We start from the raw sequence: 22,114 nt of genomic DNA, 5'->3' as shown, positions 1-22,114 counted from the left end.
CATCGGACCTTGGTTTCAACTGAGTTTCCATGAGATACTTTCTTGTGCTGGTCAATCTCATAAGTTTTTTTTGAGGAATATCACGCTTTATTGATCAAGGATAATCATGAGTGGCTCCCGGTTACAATCCGGGGTTACATGAAAAATGGAGTCATTAAAGGACTTAGATGATTTACATGACGATTTACTAGAATATGTGCCGCAACAATCGACAAAAGATTTATATGACTAAAGTGAATGGACGACAAGAACGACACCAACTCCTTGATATCAGCAGTGATGAGCCCCGCCGGTGGTCGATCAACCGTAGAAGCATTGTTTATCTGGATAACGGATAAACAGTCTGACTAACGGCCCTTGAAAAGCCTTCCTGGCGGGTGAGAGCCACCGCACGTAGCACCAGTGCTTCAACTACTTCTGGGGCGGTAACCTCGTCAACGTGTTAGCAGCAAGCTAGCAAGCAATCTCCGATGTCGTTCAATATATCCTATCGGCTCAGTTTTTGGGGAAAAAAGTTCTTTTGCTCACGTCCTCCACCATGCTGCCGCCACTCTTGGCCATTGTGGTTTCTTCCCCAATGGCTCCCCAATCACAATCCAGCAAGCAGCAGCCGCCTCTCCTCTCCAATTGCAGCCCACCAGAGTACAATTTTTGAATCAACATCACTCCATGGCTGCTCCAATATACTCCACACAGTCGGTGAACCTCTCCTCTGCTTGCCTTTTTCTCTCCCTCGGCAGCGGTCACCCAACAGAGGCCCTCCTCCGACGATCTCCATCATCTGTTGTCCAACTCCTCACTTTATCCAGCATCCCCTATGCTCTCTTTTGTGCCTTCACTAACATCGCCTGTCGTTCCTCCTCTACGACGCCGCACCTGTCGACAACAAAATTCTCACCCCGTCACTGGTTCGTCTCAGAGGTCATCCTCTCTGGTTGTTGCTGCCGTTGCCAGTAGGGTCTCCTCCACACCGGAGCACACGGCCACCTGCCACCGTAGGGCACTGCTGCGAATCTGGAAACGCCTGCTCCATTGTTTGCTAGTAATAGTTTTGCAGATGTGTTGGCTAAAGCTGGATGTAGTTATAATGCAGCAGGTGTGTGGCTCCATTTAAATTTGTGGTGTTTGTAGCGTCATTGTACAATTTGTGGTGTTTCTTAATGTGATCCCGTAGCGTAGTAGCACGGGTATCTTACTAGTAGTATGGTAAATTTGACTTATTAAAATGGACGGTCAAGGTTGCACCCTTGCAGGAACACCAGAATCAAAGCTAGCTCTAAAGCCTCAAGGGACCACATAATAACCAAAGACTCTGTCTATACCATCTCTGTCTATCACCACAGCATCACATTGTTGCACATAACAAAGCAGAGCATCTAAGTTTGGAGTATACAATAGATCGAGCGGCGCAAATTACGACTCTGATTGTTCTGGCTCTTTCCCCTTTCCCCCCTTGTTCACAACCTTTGTACTGTCAGCCGGCGGCACGGTGTTAGGCTCCTTGGTGTACACGATAGAGTGGTCGAGAGTGTAGATCCTGAGAGCGAGCGAGGATGCAGTTGAGGTCTTGATAGCTACTGTGAAGGAGGACCAGTACCACCAATCATTCTTCAAGAACTCGGATTTTATCACTCTCTCCAACATGCTGGTCGCCAGTACCATCTGGAAGAGGCACAGAATAGTATAGATATGATTAATCAGTATTTATTTTGTATGGAGATGATGATGTTAGAGAGCCTTTAATATAATGGACAGGCACAAAAATAATAAACACTAGGCTATATATATATATATATTTTTTCTTTTTTTGTGTGGCACAAATTAAGGTGAACAAATAGATGATGAAGTCACCTCGGATATTGATTCTGCACGCTTCACAAAAGAACGCCATGAACGCCTTCTCATTTGTTTAGACTTTGAGGTTCTGAAAGCTTCCTCAGGCAACGCTGCTTCTATATCAAGCAAATTGATCTTCTGTTGCTTTAGGATATGGGAGTTTCTTCCTGTAACAGGTCTCAATGATGACTCCGGAACCAAGCCACCGTTAACAGCCAGCAATCTTGTTGGCATGTCTGTTGCAGAAGATGCCGCTTCCTCACAGGAAGTAGTATCAGTATCAGGGGCTGGCTCCTTAGTTTTTGACACATTTTCATCACAGGAAGTACTAGCTGCAGGACAATCTTGAGCAGAATTGGACCCCTCCTTCCCTAACTTTTGTACAGACATTGCCTGGCATTCCTCTAAGGAGCTGGAAACACAATCATCATTTGGGATGTCATCTTGCTTTTTGTTTTTATTCAGAATGACTGGAGGATCAATAAAAACTGCACGTGAAGGGACAAAAGACGGAACTCCGTTTGATCCAATGAGTCCAATATCCTTCACTATCTCCTTGTTTGAATCATTGGTGACAAATTTTCTGCAAATCTGTTCAAAGTCATATGGGCATGACTTGAGTTTTGTGGACTCAGTGGTGGAGCTAGGCTCAACCGAAGAATCCTTGCCCTTGTTTACATCTCCATTGCACTTTCCAGCATGATCTTCATACTCCATTGACGTGAAGTAAGTCTCATGACATGCTGTGCAGTGGTGTTGAGCAGGCCATATAGGCTCTAAGCAGTCGCAGCGGCATGTTTTCCCCAAAATTGCTGCAGCCTTGGTACTGGGAAGTTCCATAAGCTGCTGCTCGCTGCTGTTCGGCGACCCCTTGGATGATACTGGAGGATCACTGAGAACGAAATTACCCAGGTGATGAAGATGCCGCTGCCGCTGCCAGTACTGCTGGATACCACGTTTCAGCTCTTTCTCCCTTGGATCATATTCCCTTAGCCAGTCAACAATGCTACGGATTTCTTCATCCGATTCATAAACAACGACAGATGCAGAATTCCACCCTTTACAATCAGAAGTAGACCCATCAGCGACCAGTGAAGGACGTTTACCAGATCGTCCTAAAACCCAGTACAGTCGACCCAAGGAATCCTTTCCCAGAAAATCTCTTCTCAAGGATGCCATATTAAGCTCTGACTCTAGTGTGCCAATTGACTCCTGCACTTTTGAAATCTGGTCCGATAAAGTATCCATTTCACCATATGAATTCCTCATTTCCTCCTTATCTTTCAAATCCTTCAATTGAAAATTCAAAGCATAAAACTTCTTCTGGAGATCATTGAACTTATCTGGACATTTTTCTATATGTTCTCTTATCAGGACTGTGTTGAGCATTTCATCACAAAGAAATTTCAGCATATATATTCTCTGCATTTTGAAGATAAATGTTAGACAATGTAGATTGTCACTTTGTCCACTATGAAAATCAGCACACATAGAAATTATTAGGTATTCAGTAAGATAATTGAGAAAAGATGATTTGGCCAAGGTAAAATCATATAAAGGAGTACAGCGAAATGTGCAATACACAAAGAACTAAAACTTCCAAACACTAAACAATAGAGATATCTACTTGAAACATAGAAGAGAAAACCATACCTCTTGTGTGCTAAGCTCCCAGTACTCTTTTTCTGCCACTGCTGCAGCTAACTTAATAAGCATGTCATGATAGGGTCCTTTCCGTTGTGGTTTCAAATCCTGAATACCCTGGTCAAGATGTGATTTCTTTTGAGCTGACATGCACGATGGTTTGCCGTGAAATGCATGAGACTCTGCTCCTTTTCGCTGTCGTTTAAAATCCTGAGCACCCTGGTCAAGATGTGATCTCTCTGGCTTTAACTTGCACGATGGGCAGAACCAGTTTCCTCGTGGTATACGAGTTAGTGGTGGACTCAGGCAATAAGTATGGTACTCCGCGTCGCAGCCATCACACAAGAGAACAATGTGATCGTCTCTATCAATCCCACACACTTTGCAAATACCATACTCCCATGGAGCTTTAGGTAATTTGGTTGTTGCTGTCAGAATATCCTGTAGCTCCCCATGGATTTCTGAACCAGTATTCTCCCTAGACAGGTAGCAATCAAATTTCTGAACAAGGTCGAGCACCTGCACAGAAAGCCAAAAGGTTTACTAAAATCATTGGTAATATAACTTAGTAAACAGAAAATTTAACAGTAAGCTAATATATACTCAAATCAGCATAGTAAACTACAATACAGAAAGGGATAACACACCTCTGTCTTATGCAATTCAACACTCTTAGAGAATTCCAGAACCATTTTCACTATATCTATTCGATCTGCACATGCAGTGTGCAGATTACGGATTACCTGCAGGTAGACACATAGCAGATCAGCAAATTTTATAGTTTGTGCACAAACTAATACTGTCAGCTTGATTTTCTAGTTTCGGCACACTGTCTATTATAACTCCTTTGCTGATCAACAGTTAGCACAAGCTAACGCAACAGGAGTATTTGCAGGCACATGAAGCCATCCATGGAAAATCTGAGAAAATATCCCACATGCGTGACCATGGCATAATACAAAAAGGGTGTTAAAGAAAAACGTACCTCTTGCACATCCTCAAAAAAGTTCTCCCAAGATCCACAATAAGCTCCCATAGCCAACCTTATGTCAATTGTGCGGAAGTCCAAAGGGCGTGGCACCACACCAGAAAATCCAAGGATGCCTTCATCCTCATATATATACTCATTAGAGTTCACTATAATACTTCCAAGCAGATTCCCCAAAAGCTTATATTGATCTGAGGAAATGGCACGGCGCAGAGCAATACGACACTTCTTCAAGATGATCTCTGAGATGGAAATAGTTTTCCTTTCATTTCTTGGGTTTACACGGCATGCCTCTGACAACACAGATAAAACAGCTTTCTGCAACAAGAAAAAAAATAATCTTTTAGTGTATTTTCCACATAGTCCCCTAGTCACAAGGGTCCTCAAATTAAGCTTGGCCGTGCTATGGCAAAGAATAAGTCAAATACAACAGAATAAGTCAAATACAACATAAGCTTGGCCGTGCACTGACTCCTCTTCTCGCAGCTATATAGTGTATAGTAAAACTTTGGTTAAAATGCGATGCTGACAGCAAGTTCATATTAACCAAAGTTTTCTGCTCAGGCTATATAATCAAAAACATGTAAATACTGTCATCCTTTTAAAGGGATACAATACTTCATCTCGTAAAATAGTAAAACAAAAGAAGTGTTAGGGGAACTAGAAAATGGAATTTATGCATTCGTATTTCCGGCTAAGGGCAAAATACATGAGGAGTTCTAACCTAGAGCGCAACCCACACAACAAATGGTACTAAAACATAAACTAATACAAACTCATACTTTTATTTTTGCAACTCATTACTCTTTACGACAAAAACACCATAAGTATTGCAGCTCGATCTATCAATAAAAAGGTTTTTATAAGGGCCTGAGAGCAGGTCAAAGCCAGAAAAAAGGAAATTAAACGCGGTCTGGAACAGCAATAATACAATGACTTCAGCCTGCAGGAGCATTACTAACCTTGGTTCGTCCAGATGCATTAGCCTTGTAGACCTCTTTACTTATCGAATGTTCCAAAATTTTCCTTGCCCATTCTGGTGGTTTTCGGTCCAAAGCTTGATAAACACAATTTCTAATTCTCGTTCCCACATTTGTCGGTAATTTTCTCACAGGCTCTAGTGCTTCTGCCCAATCTGGAAATGTTCTGTTATCAGCAATAGGCACCTCAGCAGAATACTTGTAATCCATCATATAAACCTTGTTTCCTTCAGTTGATAGAGAGCTGCATATCAAATTCTCCGCCTCCAGAAGCAGCTGAAAATACAATACAATAAGTACAGTGCAGCAAAAATACACATAAAATTTACAATCGTCTAAAATAAGAACACAGGAAATTTATAATATCTCTTAGTGGGGGAACAAAAAACTATAGATAAATCATACAACAAACGTAACACAGCATCCTTATAAATTATATTTGATATTTTCAAAATATCACACAGCTGGACAAGGAATCAATGTAGTCAAGATATCTTGTCTCCACAGATAAGATTTAACAACAAAATTCCTGCAAACTGGTGGAAAAGCTCTGAATAAAATCATAGAAAGAAACAAACTGGTGGAAAATCTTGTCTCACAGTCTCTTAACTGATTATATTCTCCTTGCTAGGATTGTACATACCTCTTTTTATTATTACTGTAAAATACATATATATATACAGAGTAATGGTATTCCCTGTTGTTTTACCCTAAAAAACAGAAAGCAAGACTGATGGTGACAGGTAACCCAAAAAAACAAGGTTTTTTCCTAAGCAGGATAAAACATGGATATGTCTTATGTCCCTCATAGAAACAACATAGAAACATACTATTATGAAGAGTTAATGTGTATAATATAATTGTACAGGGTTGCAATCAAAGCAATAATAATATTAATAAATAGAAATAAGAAGTAGAAGAAGAATCTAAAAACAGATAGCAAATACTACAGCTCATGTCTGATTGAAGAAGGAAAGGAAGAACGATCCAAATGAATCACAAGGTTCAGCTAATTGTAGAAGTAAAATGCTTACACGGGCATCCTTCTCCATGCCGGCAACCCCAGGTACTGCTCCGCACAGGATGCCACCATCACCGTGTGGGCAGCGGAATAACTTCACCCTTTCTTGACTGGAAATATCAGACACATCCATGCACCCATTTATGGAAGAAATAGCTAACATATACCTTCTAGCCAACTCTGGCCAAGTCAACTTGTTAGCAGTTAGCATATCAAAGTTAAATTCCTTTGTTGAAATAAGGCTCTCAGTGTCCTTCTTTCTTCCGCGCCTGGGTTTTGATTCTTTGGGGTCAATGTTCAGCTTTGATAATACCTCACCAAAAAGAACCTTAATGAGTGCAAGATGAACGCCGGGCAATATTGTACCAGTGCACCTCCCAAGTGTCTGGGCTGCCAATTTATCTAGACGAGCTTCCTTCATAGAGGAAGTTTCAACAGGAATAAATACAGACACAATCTCTTCATTATTAGAGAGACCAGACTCACTATTTGAATGTGATGTAGAAGCATTTGCAGGGGAATTCATTGGTGAAGAGTAATCCCTACAATCCTGAATGCCCTTTGACAGTGTTTCTTTCTGACTTGCACAAATTGGCCATGGGTCAGCAAGTTCATCTTCTAATTGTTCATATGAAGGCACTTCTTTGAGATCAATGATTTCAGCAAAGCGCCCCAAGAACTCCCATATCTGCAAGAAAATTTCAATGAGAAGATGGATGCAAGAATAAAAAGGAAATGCACAACTTTGTAAAGATGTGTTTCTCAAATAGCAGAAACAGTGACAAATATGTGAAGAGCTACCTGGAAAACATCTGCTGCCGATTCTGGTTGAAGCTTATGGCTAATAGGACGTCCCGGAGGTAGCTTGCGGATGCTAGAACCGCTGGGCTGAGCAGGATCGTGTAGCCCAGTCACCCCACCATGTCTACCATATGGCGTATCTACATTACTTTGACCATCTTTATGCACAGATGAAAGTAAACCACTTGCAACTGTTACAGAAGAACGAAATTCTGCCCTATTGCACAAGAACTGGTAGTTTGTGCAAGATCTGGATCTAGGAAGAGACTCCACAATTTCTTGAACAAATTCCAAATCAAGCCCAATTCTATCATGGCATAACCAATTCTTCAGTAATGTATAAGTAGATTCCACATCATTCTTCTTTTCTGTAACTCGTGGTATACTGGGGCCATTGGATGAGCAAAATCTAGTTAAGGGAGCGTAAGGACCATCAAAGTTCTGACATCCACTCCCCTTGTTTAATAAATGATTTTCGCTGCTGTGTGTGCATGAGAATACCAGATGCCCATGTTCCTTATACATTTTTTCACATGCTTCCACCATAGCAGAAGAAATCATCCCCCATACTGAAGAGGGCGATGTTCCCTCAAATGTAAACTCACCAATTTGGTCATTAATATTGGCTTCTTTACCTGGTGGAACATTCTCAGAATTTGATGGTAGTATTTGTGACATCATATTTGAGCTCTGTACATCATTGCAGCACGAAGAAGTCCTTTGATCCTCCATATCACTGGTAAAAATTGATAAGAAATCTTGACTGGTCTCAGAGGGAGTATCCACCATCATATAAATATCACCATCCATATCATTAGCAGTATCTCCAATAAAACTGCTACTTTCCTTTGTTGCAACGGCCTTTCTTGCACCATTCTGAGAGAGAATAGTCGAGGCTTCTGGAAGGGGGAACACTGAACATGGTAACCTTCTGACCTTAAACAGAGGCGCAAAACTCCCTCCATCACACACCTCACACTCAAATAGTGAACCAGTGACTCTATCATGCCAGTAAGATGTAAAACCCACCGGCCATATCTGGTGGCAATTGTGGTAGCTTGCATGTTTATCGATTTCTCCCAAGTTAGTTATGAAGAAATCTTGATATTGAACAGGTAGGCCAACCTAGAGTAACAACACAACAAAGCAGTGTTATCAAAATCACCACCAAAGTGAATGTAAGATAAGAGAACATCTAAAAAACAAAGGCTGTACCAGTAGGAAACAATAACATCTAAAATGGACACGGGATGAAGAAACAGAATCTGAAACAGGTAATGAGATACTCACACTGTGATGATGTTGTTGACGGTTGCAATTTTCTGCAAGAAATTTTGGAGGCTTTGGTGGATTTCTTTCTTCTGCAGGACTCGGGGTTTTTTCTTTCATAAAAAATGATGGCTCCTTAAATGTGCTGGAACTTCCAAACTCGTGCTTCTCAGAAAACCTGGGAAATGCTGATGTTTGTGGTAAATCTCTTCTCCTGCCGCGTGTATGATTTGACCTCTGGTCTATGTTTCCATCAGCAATGAAACTTTGATCCACAGGAGGAAATTGTTGTCTCATGCTAAAACAATGTGGAAGACTAAATGCTGGCATAAAGTGATTCCCATCTGCAACATGATAGACAGAAGTAGATTATTATAAGATGCACCACAAATGATGGTCAATAGTTACATTAGAGACCAGTCAACTATAGCATCAAAACGGTAGCATGACCCATAGTTTTTTGGAACTGGAATTAAATTCCCCTTTATGGATAAACACATACCACGCCTTAGTGGCCACACATGCACTGAACATGGGGCAAGCAGAAGTTTATCTTGATGGTGTTAGCACTGCAAATTGTTATCTAAAAAGTTACAGTGCATAAAAGATTAAAAGGTGTGGAATCCTTACCAAAAGGAGTTGTATTATTCAACTGCAGCCCCTCAAAATGTGGAGTAGCCAATTCAGTCAAATGAGCTCCATCAGCAACACTTACTCTGCGAGGAGGACCAAAACAAAATATTAACTCTCTTGTGATGATAAAGTCTGTACAACAAAGGTTATTAGAAAACTTCCTATAACATTTCTGATATTATTATTTCAGACCACCCCAAAACAGTCCAATTTATAAAGTTTATCGCTAAATAGCTGCCACAAGTTACTTGTAGCTTCACTTTTCTTTGCAAAAAGCAGAATTTCAACAAACCAGAAGGTTTTTACTTCGAACAGATCTTTCAAGAGTAGTCAAAACAATAACCACTTGACAATTAAACAGCGAGCATCATGTACAATAATGAAAGCACTGCTCTGTAACACAAAGAACCAGCTATAGAAAATGCAAGCACACTTTCAGCGCTTATTCTCTTCAGCATAGCACATAAAAGTAGTCTAAAACAATGAAAGGACAATAATGATCTATTCAACTGCTATGGTTATAAGCTTCTTAACACACTGATATGCAAAGACAACTCGATTAGGAAAATTGAACTCCATAATAATCACTAAAGGTACAGAATAACAATCATCAACATAACTAAACATTGTACAGAATGACGGTGGACTGAAAATAGAAATAGTTAGCTTCAAATCATGTTTGATTTTGAAGTTATACTGCAGTTACGTAGTCCGCTGCAGCAGTTTCACAACTGTCATGTGGATTTAAGAAGATCAAAAGATCTTCTAAAGGAAACATTGAACACTGGGGCAACTTTGTCCGTGAACTCAAGAGAAAGGTTCACCAAATAATATGTGACTAGAATTTTACCATCAAAATAGACCAAACAAGGTGGGGAAATTGTACAGAATCTATGCATGTACCAGTACTAATAGCCAGGAATAAATAAAGCAAACTTTGATGTTTGTTAGCGACTTCAGTGTAGGCATGGTCTGATGCAGGTATAACACTTAACAAAATTCCAAAAGTTCAAAATTCTAGAACTCAGAGCCCTCCGCACCCCCTCCCCCTCCCCATACACCTCCTCCAAGGAGAAAGACATGTCTGTATATATAAAATAAAATAAAGTAGAACAATTTGGTATAGGGACACCTGGTTGAGCGATTTTTGTAAGTACATAAGCCATTCTCTTTATGTGGATCTAAATGTGATATCAAAATAAGTAGACAAGAAATTGCACAACAGGGCATGTGTGAGGGTTGATGATCAAAAGCATAGAACGTTACTTTCCGAACGACTTCTTTCTCTATAAATTTAGTGTGAAATATATCTTTTCAAAATATAAGAACCAAGCAATCTGACACGTGACCATGATCCAGTCTTGAAAGGAGACCATCCTTTCAATATTTATGGAATAACACAACCAGAATAGTAAAGGACTAAAACCATAACATCAGTGCACTCTAACCTACACTTCAGGTCAGGTCAGAATCACTAAGCAGTGCATGTTTTCACAAATGCTTGCATAATCTTATATGATGTATATGATATTGAAATGCTTTAATAATGGAAAGGCATCATTTGCTAACAGTTGGGTAAAATGCGTATGAACTGATCAGGAAAATTTGCAGCCATGTGAGAGTTGTCATGTTAAAAGAAGAATAGGATAGATTATTAGTGGGTTTTCAATACATAACTTGGTTAATGGATGCCCCTTCTACCTTAACAGAAATATGTTTCATAATTTATGCCTGCCTATTTTTTTTACTTTTATTCAACATCTTTATTCCTCACTAAGTATGTGCACATGGTTGTAATATTCCAAGATTATAAAATACACAGGGGCAGACCCCAGGATTAACAAGCCTGGCAGGAAACTCAACAGTTTTCAGTGAGAAAGGAAATCATGGTAATATCAGATCCAAAAGAAATTTCCATACTAGTATTTGAAATCTGAATTCATAATGCAAAACATCCTTCAGGAGCTAAAGTTTTGTTATCAAAGTGCATGCTCCAATTTGACAATAAAAACAGTCACGAAAATTTCATAGTACCACCAAGCTGCATGTTCTTCAGAAATCCTGAAATTGTGACCCCGGCGGAGTCACGTTACATTTGGTGCCCACGCTGGCACTCAAATTTGGCCACCCCCCCCCCCCCCCCCCCACACACACACACCCCAGAATCGAGGAAAACATGACTGCAAATAGGCTGAGGAACAGCAGACATGACCGAGATGGCGTGGTCCATGCAATTGATGTTCGCCAATCCATATTAGGAACTACTTTGGAGAGATACTGCATTATACACTTCTCCACAAGAATTAAACAGCAGAAAAAAGCAAGCCGGTCATGTAGAGAGGCCAATTACTGGATGCCCAACTCCATCCCCACAGAACTCTCTGGGCACAGGACTGGAAACAGGAAGGATACTATCCGAGCGATCCAAAGTCAGATCCAGTAGTGAGCCATTCAAGAAGGCATTTCAACATCCAGCAGAATCCAGTGTAGTATGATTTTTTCACCCCAGAACAAATTCGGATCCAGAAAAGGCAGTTTCTATCGTGAGAATTCATAAAGTTGACCCTCTATTTAACGGTCAGCCAAAAATGACCATAGTCCAATGAAAAAAATAGCGCGCTACAAGATTTAGCACAGCCCTTCTCCAGATTATAGCGTGCTATATTTGAAAACGGCATTTTGCATAAAAAATGATAAATATATCCCAAAAATTTCAAATATGAGGCACAATATATTTGACTGGAAGCACAAAGTCAGCCAGTGCTAGCGATCCAATTTTAAACAGAAGTTTGACCCCCCCCCCCCCCCCCCCCCCCCACCCCCCTATCTTCCCTACTTCCTCTACATCCCCTACAGATCGGAAGCGACCACGACACCCGCTTGATTCGTCGAGTTGGCAGCCAAGCCCAGCCTAGGATTCATTGGCCCCGACGTCCCTGCACCGCGTGCTCCCCATCTCCTCCACGGCCACACCCCCTCGTCTCCAACCCCAAGAAATGGCTGCAGCAGCGGATAGGAGCAGAAAGAGGAGGAGGAGCATGCCCATGAGCAACCAACAACATGCAGGAGGAGCTCAGCGAGGTGGAAAAGTGGAAGCAGTAGAGGAAAGTGTTACCTGGTGGCTGACTGGCGTGGCTGACATAACCCCTTCCCGTGTTGGCTGGAGTCGAGTTGGAGATAGCTGCCGCCGTAGCCCCTCATGAGAAGACGCTGCCGCCGTCGCTCAAAGCTCGGGTGGGAACTGGGAAGGGGGAATGCGAACTAGGGTATTATTGCCTCGTTGGTTAGGTCTGACACTAAGAATGAGAGGGGTATGGGCTGTCACCAGCCAAGGGGTGTTTTTGGGCGCTGGGTTGTTGTTTTCTATGTTTCAGATTTTTGTATGACGCTACAACGCTATAACACTACAACTTTTAGCGCAGAAATAGCGCGCTATTATGCGATTAGCACCGTAGATGCCAAATTTTGCATTGTTCCTTGCCACAATACCATAATGCCGGCTATGACTCTCTTTAGATGAGAATCATCTTCTCCGTTGAGCATCAACGTTTGGCGAGGGCTTTCGAGGTGGAGAAAGAGAGGGAGGACTTGGGCTACCACGCCACCAACCGAGGGTAACAACAGTGCCACTAATAATGATGGAAGGGCCTCCCACTGTTCCAACATCCTACTTTGCCACCATTGAATGTAGTCAACCTTCACTTCTAGCCATCAAACAAATTGTACATGGATCAATATTGTGGCGTCGTCGATAACCTAACTTGGAAAGATATTAGTCTACAAAACATAGAAAAGATAATTAGGCAGCTAACCAAGGATCCCTCAATCCTAGGGGTTGGTTGCAGTTGATGACATGAGATGGAAGGTGGAAAAAAGTGCAGGATCATGAGAATTCACCGAGAAACCAGTAGTAGTGACTAGTGAGGCGAAACGCTCACACCAAGCACAAGGGGCTTGCTTAAAGCCATAAAGAGAGCGACGAAGATGACATACCATGCCGTCAAGAACAGAATACACTGGTGGTGGTTGTATACAGACCTCACACAACTCACTGTTCATTAGCATTCTTGACATCAAGTTGAGAGACAAACTAGTGGCGAACAGAAGCCATGACAAGGGTGCGAACTGTGGTCATGTGGGACACATGAGCAAATGTCTCGCCATAGTCATGACCAAGCTCATGACGATAGCCACGGGCAATAAGACGAGCCTTGATCTCGCCGCCGCCGCTAGGAGCACTTCCTTCCGCCACCATCCTCTGACGGGTCCCCTCCATCGACGACCTTGGTCGTTGGTTGTGAGGGGGTCAACGGATTCACACATGTGGAACATTTTAGCCATTAGTAGCTTAGGTTTTGGGATATTCATCATCTTGGCTTCAGCGAAGGCGATGGCTGTGTTGAAAAAAGATTCTTCAGATCCTACCCCGACGAGGGAAGGTTCTATGGTTGGGGATGGATTTGGAAACTAGTCTATTCAAGCAAGGATGGTGCGGCGTCGGCAGCATCCTTGTGGTGGACATGCGCCCTCGAGCTCCGCCATTGCGACGACGTCTGCTCCAGCATCGGCGCAAAGCTTGAAAGGTAGTCCAGGAGCAGATGCAGATTGTGGTTTGCATCGGCGGCATCGGGAGATGGTGAATCATGTGCTGGGTCCGTTGTTCGTGGATGGAAGATACCTCCTATGACGTCTTAGTCATGTGGGGGTGCCAGATTTTGAGTTCGATGGCATGTCCAGTGTGTTATCCCAGTTTGATTCGTTCAACCTTGGAGGTCCGCAAAGCTGCATATCAGCGACGGAGCTGTGTCAAGCTTGGGTGTGGAGGTGATCTGTCATGTTTTTCTTTGGTGGCTGCTGTGGTGGTGCCAGAGGCCGATGATGGGCGTTGGTGTCAAGCTCTGAGGATTATTCGGTCTTGTCTGTATTTTTACTGCTTGGTTGATGTTCCTTTGTGCAAAGGCTATCGTTTTGCTGTCTTTTCAGTTTTGTCAAGTCGGTATGTGCGTGGCTTGTACTATGATCTTTATGATATAAATGAGACATGTAAGATTGAGAGGAACTCGAGTAGAGAATCCAGAAAGTAAGATCATGAGGGAGACGAGTTGCGGCTTTCGGAGTAAAACTCCCTAAACCTAACTTATGGCGCCATGTGAGGAAATATGTAACTTGTATTTCCATGAGGCTATAGCTTGTGGCCCCATAATGCAACAGAACTAAGCGATGATATTGTGGTTACCCACATGTGAGGGGAATGTGATTTGTATAATCACCGAACTGAACCATTTCAAAGTCCAATGTATAGATAGGATATGGTAAGAGATTTTTTACATGTATAAACTATCCGCTTTGACTCCGAACCCGAGACACTAGATATATTATTCATAATATCCCATGGTATTAGGATTATTGAGTTTTTAGCGAGATTATCCAACCCTCTTAAATAGGATAATCCGACTTCTATAGAACTTTAGTAAAAAAACTTGTCATACAGATGGTACTTATTTATGACATGGTGTGGTTGACTCCTAGTGTTTTACTTGTGGAAGTTTACCGCCTTCTAGAGTTTATTATGTGCTTCTAGTTGTTATATACCACATTGTAGTTCTATATGCCCTTTACTCTTGTAATTTTGTCTGGCATTTAAATACTCTTCTCATGTGTGTATTACCCGTTTACTTGTGTCTATTCTCGGAATGAGGCATTACGCTACCTTGCCAAGTCTAGCTCCGACATCATCTGTATTTCTATCTGCATCCTAGTGTTATCCTCTCTGCTTCTGAATCCAATAAAATAATGTGGAATAGGGTACTGCAAGTCTACCCTCGTGTGATAAGTATCCGATCAAATCCACTGCACTTGCAGGCTACATGGCATGGATCATGCTCCACGTCGCGCGATAACGAGTAACACCCTAAGGTGTGAAGAAGTTAATTATGAAATCATATCATACTTCCTATTCTTTGGCGAAGGCACCAATAGTAAAAAACTAGGATCGAATGACATAATGTGGGCAAGGGTGTCCAGTTGTCTGGCAGGGTGGCATCACGACATCAGACAATCTTGTCCATTGCTCCTTTACCATGGCCAATGTTTCCACCACAACCTCCTATATGGTCATGACATCTTCTAGAAGATTTGGTGTTCTCGAAGGTGTCCTAGATGAGTATGGTCTTGTTGGCCGTCAACTTGCCCCAAGGAGACTTGATGGCAAAATCTATGGTGAGCACAAGGAAATTATGTATTTCGTTCACGGCATGGTAAATGATATACAGAGGAAGTTGCGTGGTTGTGCCTTGAATAGGACGAGGCACAAGTCAAGAGAAGAGAATGTATCCTTGGGAGATAATTTTACTTCATCGTTTATTGTTTTCCTCTCAAGCATAGGTCTTCTGCATACGTAGGAAAGGCCTCTTAGCAAGTTCACCATGAAGATATTGGTAAATAGGAAAATTTTCAATCCAGAGAATATGGCAAAAATGTGATCATGAGCAAACCGAGTATACCCTCAAGCCCGTGGATTCCCATAGATCTTGCAATATGGGAGTCCTTTGGGATCTAGGTCGCCGACTCACTATATGAGGTTACTTAATGACATGGGTCACATGATGTCTCTTCCTTAGTTCATATCCCCTACATGGCTTAAGGTAACTCCCTTTTTGTGGTGAAATCATCACATATGGGTTTACACATATGCCATTTGATACATAGGGGATACCATGGCATTCCTCTCCGAGAATCACCATCGTTCTGTTGTGTAGAAGGTCTCACTCAGTCTTCTATGAAGATGCACTGAATTCTGTGATGGCTAAACTCACAAAATACATGTGACACTGGCGATCAAATATTAGCAGTGTTAAACCTTGAGAGTTTGTTACTCTAAGCCTTGAGAAAGTACCTAATAGCTCTTTAATGTTCAGACACAACATTGATTCCAATTTCACATCAGAACTATGTTTACAGTTGGTCGAACGGCGGAAAAAAGATCGGTTAACATCTCAAATCAAATCGTTATAAGGAGTTAGACCAAATGACCATCTACAAGTAAGGTGTCAGAAAGACTTCCCGTGTTAATGGAAAATAATGAAAATTGTTAAAACTAGCAATAGCAGCCGCAAGTACAAACATGGTGTCGACAATTTTTGAGTCACTGCAATGGTCGCGGACTGCATATATAGAAGGTCATAGATTAATGCCAAAAGGGCAATGTTACATTGGCGAGAACAAGTCATAGTCGAGAGAAGAGATTGGAATTAGGCCATGCTCGATCCAATTAGGATGGGCCATAGGGAAGAAAGAAATGGAAAGGATTCAATGCAGTTGGTCAAATAAGGAAGGGTTGTGACAAATCAAGGGAATTACTGTCTAAAGGAGACAAGAAAACTGAAAAGATTTGTGTGGCTCTGGATGAAGTTGAAGAGAAATAAAAGAACTTGATGGAGTAACAAATAACCATGGACATGCCAAACTAAAAGACCCTTTAGAGATCTAGCCAAAGAATGGGTAACGAGGTCGAGGGGTCAAGGACGGCAATATTAAATTTGATGAGTAAGAGGCACCGAAATAGATTGCCATGGCGATTGAGGTTAGGCACAGATGCTAGCAGAAAGACGCAATACATGTTTGTTTGATGTCCCATACATTGTAGTGCACGAGAGGTTAGGGATACTATTCACAATGTTGTTCCTCACAACAAATTCTAATCATAACTACAACATAGACACAATTCAATCTTGTAAAAGATTTCTGGGTAATGTAAATACAAAAGAACTAGTTCTATGGGTAGGTGGTTCCAGAGGTACACGAATGTATTCATACATCGACCATGTCAGCACTCTGCCCACCATCTTTTTGTCTCTCTTACCATACATCAGCAAGCCTATGCCATCATTCACATTTGGTAGTGTCAACACTAACTACTGCTATTGGTGGCACTAGATTCTTCCTACTAAGCTTGACCCACGGGCCTGACAAACATGTCGAAACCATTCTTCCTCATGGGTGGCACAACTGGTGGAGAGCCACGACGAAGCCCAATTGTGGTGCCGGTGTTGGAACAACCGTCGACCATGGGTTTCCTTATCAAGCGAAATCTTTACACGATGATGAAGACACACATTGTAATGGTGGAGGAAGGTTTGTCAACAAGAGTGGTGGTACAAGCATTCGACCACAAGACACTATACTTGATCTCTCTCCATGATGGGCCTTTCATAGAAGTTGTATGCATAATATTGTGCTCACATGTCCCTTGTACATGAGATGGACGTGATGAAATCCTAGCCGTTGGATGAATCATCCACCATTTCAATCTCCGCAATCGATTTAGCCTTAGGAAGTAATGATCAATATCTCGCTAGGAGTCTAGGTGCCTTCTTTGTTAGGCTTGTGTTTGGTCGTGGTGGCCCCATGGTGGTCTTCCAACTCCATCCTCGCCCTAGTGTGACCATCGTGATCTACCTCATAGAGCTAGTGATTCTCAATGCTCGTTAATTTGGGCTTTGCGCCTTCTCTACGAGTTGTATGTCCTGGCAACAGTTTGGCAGCCTGCCTTGCAAGGGGTTTTCGGTCATATTAGGTTCTCACCACTTGAGCTAGGCAACTCATGTGGTTGTGCAAAACCTATAAGGTTGGCTTGGCTTGTGCGGGTTTGATCTTTTGTGGTTTCGTCACCGAAGACATGGAGAAACATCAGACATTAGATCAAAAGGACATTGATGTAATTTTTGGTTTTATCATGGATCTTCTTTGTTTGTGGCATTCCAGTTGTTCCGGTCCATTGTACTATTGTTAATCAATCAATGAAGCTAGCCCATTGTTCTGATGGAATCCCCATCTACCATTCCCTCTAGATTAATTTCCATCCGCAGCTCGGCAGCCAGACACCTTCGTCGCCGATGCTTCATTTCCTTCTACTCTACTACTAGTGATCCATTCTCCAATTAATCACACCAATCCAAATCATCTTCTCTTGTGAACCCAGTAGATTCATTAATTTACTGGAACATACTAGGAGATACCTAACCGCAAACTTAATGGACCGAAAGAGAACCCACAAAAGAGTTCATGATACACATTAAAGAGAACTAGTTCAAATTTCCACACTAGAATTTTGGATAAAGAAAATGCGAGACAGCAATATCACGCAACAATGCAAGAGAAATCAATAAGATACCTTCACATTGAAAGAAAACAAGAACAGCTACAAATTTCTCTCCTACAGATTGCAAGTCATGGTGATTTTAAAATTCCCTAAGGCTGAACTGCATGTACCTGTCAAGACCCAAACATGCAGGTGTCCTACTTCAATAAACTAGTAACACAAATCAAATTAGCGCCACAACTAGAACAAAATAAAATTATCATTGCGCGTGCCCTAACTGCGTGAAAGGGTGACAACATTAAATTAGCTGCAATACCTCATATACCATGTTCTTTGTAGTAAATCAGGGGGAAACATGTAACAACCACAAATGACTACAGTGTAATATCTAAGTTTAGTAGCCACTGCTACCATGCCGCACTAATGCTTTAGAAAGCCATTGCTACCAGTTGCTAATTATAGCATTTATTTTAAACCAAGTCATTTAGGTCTCAGTGTTATCAACAGTCAAGCAAAGCAGAAAAATCCAAAGAATATACCAGATTCGTATGCTATGTTGATAGCAAGTGCATCTGTGTAATCATAACAAGTAGCAAACCAAACATCACGTCACGTTCTCGATAGGACTCACCATTAGTACTACTGGCGTTTCATGAAGAACAATCTACCTACTTCTTAGAGCTAGTATATATAAACTTCACTGATCAAAATAAGATCTAAAATCATAAGGAGATTATCAAGAGGGAGCAGAGATAACTGCCTGGTGATGTCTCAACTCAAAAGTTCTGATTTTCTATTGGATTAAATTTATCTCGACAACTATTAAACTCATCAATCGGTATGGTACTATCATCTGGGTGAACTATGTAGCTATAGTAAATAATGTCATAAATCATCTCTCATCTCCCAAAACTAAAAGACACATCTAACTTTTTCTCTGGGTCTGTCTAGTTATTGCATATCTAAGTGATTCAATCAAACATAAAAAGAAGAAGAAAAAAAGAAAATACCCACATGAATCTCCATGAAAATCATTGACATAGGATTTAGATGTGCAATACTTAGGGCACATCTAGATGTGCTTTAGCAAAACCAGCGATAAAAGGAAGACACATCTAATTTGTAAATTAATCAATTGTTCTGCGTCGTAAGTCGGCCTGTTAATTAGACTATAGGTAATGCACAAATCTACCAGAAAAATAACTGCGCGGTATACCTTCAGACTCGATTGCTAGTGGAATAAATCAAGTGATCGCCGGGCTCGGGTACTCGATGGCGCATCAATGGGTACCGCGCAGGAGGATCTACACGGGCTGAGACGGCGGGACTCGCTGCCATGGTGTACGTTCTGTGGCGTCTGGCGATCGACTAGCGCGGCGGCAGGCGCAGAATCGATCTGAAGTTCTGAACTGGCGATGGTAGGCTTTTTTTTTCGAGAAACCGGCGAGGGTAGGCTAGGTCAACTCATGGTGCTGGCCTAAAAATAAGACATGGGCCTGTTTTGGGCTTGGGTATACAGGCTACAGCGCAAACTGGAGAGGTTGGTTAACTTTGTTGGGCTACAACTACTCCATTAGCATCCCCTCAAAAAAACAATTCCCAAAAAAAAAACTACTCCAATAGCATAGTATATAATTCTCCAGTATATTGTTCTAAAATAAAACTTCCCCGGTATATATACCAGCCAGTGCAATAAACTAATAACACAAATCTTTTTTCTTCGAAATACCACAAATCAAATTAGTGCCACAACTAGAACAAAATAAAATTATCATTGTGCATGCCCTCAGTGAAAGAGTGGCAGCAGCAAATTAGCTGCAGGACCAAATTAGGGAGAAACATACATGCATGCTGCACTCTTACTACTAAATGCTTTAGAAAGCCACTGCTACAAGTTGCTAATTATATCATTTACTTTAAACCAAGTGATTCAGTGCACAGTGTTATTAACAGTCAAGGAAAGCAGAAAAATCCAAAGACCAGATTTATATGCTGTGTTGACAGCAAGTGCATCTGTGTAATAATAAAAAGTAGCAAACCAAACATCAACGATCGATATAACCATCATGTCACGATTCTCGACTAGATTCACCATTATCTCCGCAAAGTACTCTCTCCGTCCAAAATTACTTGACGTACTAGATCTAGATACATCCATTTCCCGTCAAGCAACTCGGGACGGCATGAACAACAATAATCTACGCACTTCTTAGAGCTATATATAAAATTCGCTGAACAAATAGAGATGTAAAACCATAAGGAAATGATCAAGAGGGAGCTGACATAACTGCCTGGTGATGTCTTGGGCGTTGACGGTTCCTATCGCACATCCCGGGCACATCCAGCGCTCGTTCACGGCCACCGGAGGCCGCCGCACGACTTGGACGCAGGCTTGGTGGAACCCACGTTCGCAGGCGTCGCAGATAATGGTCGATCCTGGCAGCTCGGGGAGGCCGCAGGACGCGCACCGGTTCCCGCCCCACCTCGCTACTCCTGGGTGCTGCGCTGGCGCTGGAGGCGGCACCCCCGCCGACGGACCTGCCGTCGTGGCCGCCATGGCCGACCTCCACCATTCCCCACGCTGGTAGGCCAGCGCTATCTCGCTGGCTTGGTGCGCGAGCAGCAGCTGAGCCTGCACGTTGGCTGGAGGCGGGAGCTGGTGTGGCCGCGGCGGAGGAGGAGCAAAAGTAGGCGACTGGATAATCGGCGGCAGCGGCAGCGGCGAAGGAGCAAAAGTGGGCGACCGGAGAACCGGCGGCGGCGGCACCTCCAGCGATGAGCCAGCGGTCGCGGCCGCACTGGCCGTGGCAGCAGCTAACCTCCAGGATTCCGCACGGTGGTACGCCAGCGCTAGCTCGCGGGCCTGGTGCGGGAGCAGCAGCTGGGCCTGCACGTTGGCGGGAGGCGGGAACTGGGGCGGCGGCGGCGGCGGCGGCGGAGGAGGAGGAGGAGCAACGGGGGCAGCGAACTCATGCGGTGGCGACGGCGGTGGCGGCTCGTTGAGGTCGAAGTCGAGATGTGGCGGGCGATCCATGGCGAACAGGGGATCAGGGTCGCGGTCAAGCTCAGGCTACGGTTCGATTCCGGGCATAGCAATGGGGAGGGAGGGAGGAGGAGCTTAGAGAGAGATGGAGGAAGGTAAAGCAGAAGCGCACGAGCGAAGCGGGGCGGGGTCAAGGCAGGGATTCCGGGGAGAAGAAACTGACGAGGGGCCGGGGACGCGTAGGTGGAGATGGGCTGTCAGTGAGCAATGCCGTGCCTAGGGAGATGGGTTGCAGTGGCGCGGAGCGCGTGACGCCAGCTCTTTCGCCCGTGGAGCGGTGCTGTACTATTAGTTGATATTGGCTGTGTCCACCGTCGGTTGTACGCAGAGACAAAACACGTTTAAGTGTACTGGTAAGGTATGCAAAAGCAGTTTTTAATTGCATGCTTTGCTGGAAATATGAGATATACACCAGAATCGTTCATTAATATCTTTATTTATTAGCATCTATCTTACTATTATATATAGAAAAGTCTTGTAATAGTTTTGTGCTTTGCTAGAATACGAAAAATATATTGAAATCATTCATTAATGTGTTCTTATTATACGAAATATATAGAAACCATTTATTAACATATATCATATATCTTGGGAGATCTTGTATTACTTGTGTGTTCTGCTGGAATACGAGAAATATACTATTAAAATCGATCATAAATACATATTTTGAAATGGACGGACGAGTGGCTGCAGACGCGTAGGTGGAGATTGGCTGCCTGTGAGTAATGCCGTGCCTAGGGCGATGGGATGCGGTGGCCCGCAACACACGGCGTGAGCTCTTTTCGCCCGCGGAGCGGTG

The 22,114-nt window shown here is 42.7% G+C and overlaps 1 protein-coding gene across 1 annotated transcript; it reads right to left on the bottom strand.

The window, feature by feature from the left end:
* Window positions 1-1,202: 1,202 nt before the first annotated feature.
* LOC109755271 (methyl-CpG-binding domain-containing protein 9-like) lies at window positions 1,203-21,508 on the bottom strand. Its single transcript, XM_045229409.2, has 11 exons — window positions 20,561-21,508; window positions 9,170-9,255; window positions 8,561-8,883; window positions 7,271-8,395; window positions 6,483-7,157; window positions 5,431-5,724; window positions 4,466-4,786; window positions 4,128-4,223; window positions 3,490-3,999; window positions 1,852-3,258; window positions 1,203-1,662 (listed from the first exon to the last, which is right to left on the bottom strand). Exons 1-11 carry the CDS (start codon window positions 21,304-21,306, stop codon window positions 1,414-1,416), a joined length of 5,832 nt encoding a protein of 1,943 aa, XP_045085344.1. The 5' UTR covers window positions 21,307-21,508; the 3' UTR covers window positions 1,203-1,413.
* Window positions 21,509-22,114: the final 606 nt, after the last annotated feature.

The sequence above is a fragment of the Aegilops tauschii genome, chromosome 5 (assembly GCF_002575655.3).
Source record: "Aegilops tauschii subsp. strangulata cultivar AL8/78 chromosome 5, Aet v6.0, whole genome shotgun sequence".
NCBI lineage: Eukaryota > Viridiplantae > Streptophyta > Magnoliopsida > Poales > Poaceae > Aegilops > Aegilops tauschii.
The sequence above is the reverse complement of the archived record's forward strand: the minus strand, read 5'-3'. Positions and strand labels throughout refer to the sequence as shown.